The sequence below is a fragment of the Engystomops pustulosus genome, chromosome 1 (assembly GCF_040894005.1).
Source record: "Engystomops pustulosus chromosome 1, aEngPut4.maternal, whole genome shotgun sequence".
Lineage (NCBI taxonomy): Eukaryota > Metazoa > Chordata > Amphibia > Anura > Leptodactylidae > Engystomops > Engystomops pustulosus.
The window spans coordinates 36561925-36567179 of NC_092411.1; the positions used below are offsets into that span (position 1 = coordinate 36561925).

The window sequence follows — 5255 nt, forward strand, 5'->3', positions numbered from 1 at the left end:
GCGACCCATGTCCCGGGTTGAAGGTGTACTCATGCACCTCCTTGTCTCCCAGCTCGGCTGCAGCAGGTGGATTTACCTGACAGAGATCCAGCATTGTCTCCTTCATGGCAATGGAGAAGCTGGGGGAACACAGTATCAAACACTGCAGAGAGATTCAGGAGAACAAGGAGAGAATAGTCACCTTTGGATTTAGTAGAAAGGAGATCATTGGAGACTTTAGTAAGAGCAGTTTCAGTGGACTGCATAGAGCGGAAACCAGATTGCAGGGGGTCAAGGAGGGAGTTAGCTGAGAGATAGAGGGTTAGTTGAAAATAAACCAGGCGTTCCAGGAGTTTGGAGATGAAAGGGAGATTAGAGACTGGTAGGTAGTCAGTAGGTAACAATGGACGGGTTCAGTGAAGGTTTCTTTGGTAATGGGGTAACAATTGTATGCTTGAAAGAAGGAACCTCGCCAGAAGAGGTTGAAGATTTTAGTGAGGTGAGAAGTGACTCCTGGGGAGAGAGAGGTGTGAGGTGTGAGGGGATGGGGTCACTGATGCAGGTAGTGGGGCGAGCAGAGGAAAGGAGCCTGGACACTTCTTTCTCCTTTCCAGAGGGAAGGGGATTAGTGGGGCGAGTGGATTGAGAAATTATTTCCTTGCGAATGCAATCAATTTCATTCTTAAAGTAAGTGCCAGATCTTCAGCCCCAAGGCCTGTGACCGGTGGCTGCACCTTTGGTGTTAGTAAGGAGTGAAGAGCATCAAAGAGCCTTTTGGGGTTGTTAGGGAGAGGATATTAGATGAGTGAAGTAGACCTGTTTAGCAAGATGGAGGGCAGAGTTATAGCTTCTAAGCATAAATACGCAAAAAGTCTGCAGATGTGCGCAATTTACTCCACAGACGTTCGGCAATCCTGGAGCACTGCCCGAGGGAACAGGTGTGCGGCATGTGCCGAGGTTACCGATGTCTGTGATCTAAGAAAAAAAAAAGTACAATACATTACAAGAAAATGGGGTTTTTTTTTTACAACTTCTTGTGACCCCTTATAAAAGTAAAAATGGAAATAAAAATCCTTTATCAACTGTTAATTTTTTTTCATCATGAAAAAAAATACAGCAATATTTTAACAGTAGTTTATCTGATCAGACCCATCTCTAGGTAAGTATAAAGGGTTTTTTTTAGCGCCCATGGAGGGACTTGCTAAAGGGCGATTTTGGCAGCTCCATTAGTACCTGTGGGTGTTTTAGTGTCCCAAATCACCATGTCTGCTCCTCTTTAAGATGAATCTGGCTAAACAGTAAAAAAAAAACAAAAAAAAACTGCAAACTTTGCAGGACGAGTGTATAAGTTCCAAAAAAAATGGGAGAAAAAACCCCGATAATAGCTTGATAAATGCCCCAAAGTGTTTTGCATTATTTATAATGGGCATACAAGTGCCCAATCCAGACTGCATTCATTTGAGTGGAAACGCATCTTGGTTCTGGCTGAGGGTGGTGGCACACATGGCGTTTTGAACACGTTTTTGGGCCTTTTTTAAACAGTCCGTTAAAAAAACGCATGTGTTAAAAACCGCATTGGTTTTTCATAAACGCGTGCGTTTTTTGACGGACTGCTTAAAAACAGCCCAAAAACGAGTTCAAAATGCCACGTGTGCCCCTCCATATGAATTGCGTTTAAAAGCACAACTGAAACGCAAAGTGTTCACGTGGCCTTAAGCCGTTTCACACCGTGACGTTAAAGACATATTATTACACATGAAGAGGACGCCAGGCATTGGATGTATGTTGTTATTCACTTTTGTATCTAATGTATGTATTGCTGAATGAGGGGAATTCCATACCTACAGTACATGAGGGAACACAACGCCATGTTCTGCTATGTATAGTGTAGTACCCATGCGCGGGCAGCAGGTGGCAGCAGAGTAGCTGCAGGGCCGCGCTTCCGGTGCAGTATGTCCGGTGAGGAAGGTCAGTGCTTTCTGTATGTACCGTGAGATCACACTCCGCTCCTGCGGCTTCTACTAGTAACGCACGGTGTAGCCGGGATTGTACTCCAGGCCTCATGGCCCCGGGTCTCCAGGTATTATAGTACACGTGACTCCATGCTGCTTTATGTAACAGCAGCTGTTGTGGCACTACGACCCCTATGATGCACAGGCCATGCTGTGAGTTGTAGATTTAGGATGTGTGAGTTGCATAGATGCAGATCCCGGTGCTGCGGGGCGGCCTGTACCTGGGATCTATTATAAGGCCCTATCTAGACTATGCGGAAGATCTGCTGATTATCTATCAAAATCTCCCATCTTTTTGGTGTTTCTGATTAATTTTATGTTAAATTACCAATTCGTTGCACTTTTGACCTGTGTATTACATAGGATAAGATCTATGGTGGAAATCTGCATGAATGTGGATGTAAATTCCTCAGTTCTGGTCCATTTATGACTATTTCTGCAGCAGGAGCGTGAAATAAAGGCAATAGGGCGACTACTTAAAGGAAATCTACCAATCTTTCCTTTAAGTTGTCGCCCTATTGCCTTTATTTCACACTTCTGCTGCAGAAAGACATAAAGGGACCAGATATTAGGAAGCCCTTTAAGATGTCACATGTATAATAATGGCTTATAAGTTTTGTACTTAACTGGAGGCTGAGAAGGTGGAGCAGTCCTCAGTACTGCCTCCTACTGGTTATATCCTCCTATAGTGATGCTGCAGGCGAATAGTCACTTCCCGTGTTTGTGGTTAATGACGTTTCTGTTCTGCACAACATTACTCCAAATGCCAAGTGTATATGACTTTTCCTTGGGGGGCTTATTCTTTATATGACAAAGTTCTTATCTGTATCATTTCATGGCGGCCACTGAATGGATGTTGTCAGAAGTGAACACTCTTCCAGAGCTATCACTTTATAAAGTTGTGTAATCATCACATGGGCAGGAAAGATTTCTGATCCAAAAGATCAGACATGTTCAAACCCAGCATGCCTGATCCTTCTCCTATATTAGAGGGTTGGATGTTCTTCATAAGCTCCATGAATGTAATGATCTGATCTGTGCCTTCTCTCCCTACAGCGATGAGACACGATGATAAGACACAGCAACCTCCAGAAACAAGTCCTCAGTCTGTACAAACAGTTTTTAAGAGCTGGAAAGGATAAACCTGGTTTCCTGCCCCGAATCCAGCATGAATTCAGGAAGAACGCCAAAATCCCCAGGATGGACGTCATGCACATAGAATATCTCGTGCGCCGAGGCCGGAGGCAGCTGGATCAGATGAAAGATGCGACCACAAAACAGCTCGGAGCCTTCATCAAAACCTCCAGCGAGGCAGAAAATGCTCCACCAACATCATAAATGGGGTGACCGGCCTCCTGCGTTGTTACCCGCTATGCACTGCCAATATGTGGTGGGTCTTATGTGTATAACATGTAAAGATCTGATGATAACCAAGCCTTATTTTAATATTTAATCATTTTTATCTTCATCTTCACTTTTCACTTATTTTCATCCCTGGATAGTCTCCTCTTCACAGAGAGCTGAATCATCAAGGGAATATTCTCTAGGTATGGAAAGAGTTAATCTGTAGCCTCCCATCCTTATCCATCTACTGCATACAGGTCTTTGTATACGTTGCTCACTATAGGAGAAAGAGCAGAAAAAAGGAGAAGAGAGCCCCATAAAACGATACACCACAGCTTCATTGCACATTCACCAGGCCTATGGTACATGCACAGAGTGACCGGGCCGGTACCGAGAGGGACACGCATGGTGTTTTTAATGCGTTTTTCTTTTATATCTTAGTCGCGAAATCTTTGGTTCATTTGTTTTCTTATTGGGTTCTTGATTCCTTGTCTTTGTGTTTTGTCCATTGCGTTTTTTTTAAGGTCTGAGTTTTGAACCACATGTGATCACATGCACAAACAGCCGGGAGAACCAGAATAACAATGCAAGAAACACAATCCAGAAAATCGCTGTGTGTGTTCAAATACCAAGCATTGCATTTTTAAAACGCAACATAACCATAAAAAAAAAAAAAGTGCATGTGTTTTGCCAGCGCGTTCAACAACGCATCCAAAACGCCACATGTTAAAGGAACATCAAGTATAAAGTAAAGTATGAAAAACCAGGGACATTACTCATAGATCCAGGCAAAATAACTGTGCTAATCTTCTTATATGTATTATCCGTGGCCACCTTCCTTTTAAAATGTACTTTGACAATTTAGCTAATAAGCCTTTAAGACTGCTGAGGGTGTTACCAGAGCCTCTCCATTATCTTTGTGTGAAAAACGCATTGAAATTGCATTGAAAACGCGCGTGAAAAACTGAGACACTGAACAAACACTGACTGAAAACTGATTGCACTCTGATGTAAAATGTGCGTTTTTCACTGACCAAACTCTGATCGCACCCTGATCAAACTCTGACGTGATCTGCAACGCAAGTGTGGAAGGGGCCTTAGTCTTGTTCCGATTAACATCTGGGTTGATGGAGGCTGAGAAGGTGGGGCGGTCCCCTCTGTACTGCTGCCCACCGGTTATATCCTCCTATAGTAACAATGCATGGGACTGTCCATGTCCTGTATCTGTTGGGAAATGACTTTTACCTTTGCATTGACAACATATATTTCCATTTTATACATTTTATCTAAGTAAGAAATCTTTAATTTTTCTTGACTCCCGTCACCCCCTTTTTTAAGAGAATCTTCAAATGTTATAATAAGAAAAGTAGATTGTAAGCTCTGTAGGAAGGCTTTGGCTAGTGGAGGTATTTTGTACAATGCTGTGGAATATGTTGTCGCTATAGAAGAAATGGTAACCGGTTTGTCTTTTATGTCTTTAGGGCGACAGTCATGTGGATCGATGAGAAGATTGTTACTATGAATACAGGACAATTGTGAAGATGAGACACGGCACCACATACATGGTCAGGGATGGACATGGCAGATGTGGATAAAGGAAGATGGGGCCTTTGTAGGAATAGAATCTGAATCTTACTATACCTGTATATTATACAATATTTATGTATGGAACAAATTAGTATTTTATGTGCATTTGATTTTTAATGCACCTACACACACATTGCAGGAAAGTGCAGGTCTCCAAGATCTCCTGACTGGTTCATGTGAATGCAGTGGTGATGCACATAAAGGGCTTATCCAGGTGCCTTTAGGGTGCGTTCACACATGGTGGTTACAAATGCAATGAAAATGCCTGGGGACAAGGCCTGGTCCGACTGCATCTGCGCTTCCAGTGAAATGCAAGCAATCGGTGGTTTGCCT

At 43.0% G+C, this 5255-nt stretch overlaps 1 protein-coding gene and 2 non-coding genes across 6 annotated transcripts; all 3 read left to right on the forward strand.

The window, feature by feature from the left end:
* The first annotated feature begins 1832 nt into the window (after positions 1–1832).
* On the forward strand, positions 1833–5255 carry SDHAF1 (succinate dehydrogenase complex assembly factor 1). 4 transcript variants are annotated; one of them, XM_072137993.1, is made up of 4 exons: positions 1926–2059; positions 3048–3381; positions 3494–3538; positions 4817–5255. In XM_072137993.1, exon 2 carries the CDS (start codon positions 3060–3062, stop codon positions 3327–3329), a length of 270 nt encoding a protein of 89 aa, XP_071994094.1. In that variant the 5' UTR covers positions 1926–2059; positions 3048–3059; the 3' UTR covers positions 3330–3381; positions 3494–3538; positions 4817–5255. The 4 variants fall into 4 exon arrangements, with proteins under 4 accessions (XP_071994101.1, XP_071994094.1, XP_071994087.1 ...); XM_072138000.1 differs by lacking the exon at positions 3494–3538 and having other exon boundaries at positions 1833–1947; XM_072137986.1 differs by lacking the exon at positions 3494–3538.
* On the forward strand, positions 2619–2749 carry LOC140088069 (small nucleolar RNA SNORA47). Its single transcript, XR_011850057.1, has one exon. It is a non-coding gene; the product is annotated as a small nucleolar RNA SNORA47 (small nucleolar RNA).
* Positions 4464–4562, forward strand: LOC140088080 (small nucleolar RNA SNORA47). The gene has a single exon (XR_011850058.1). It is a non-coding gene; the product is annotated as a small nucleolar RNA SNORA47 (small nucleolar RNA).

What these genes read in the sequence shown, in the direction of transcription:
- SDHAF1 (XM_072138000.1), top strand. Translation starts at nt 3,060, where the DNA reads ATGATAAGACACAGCAACCTCCAGAAACAAGTCCTCAGTCTGTACAAA.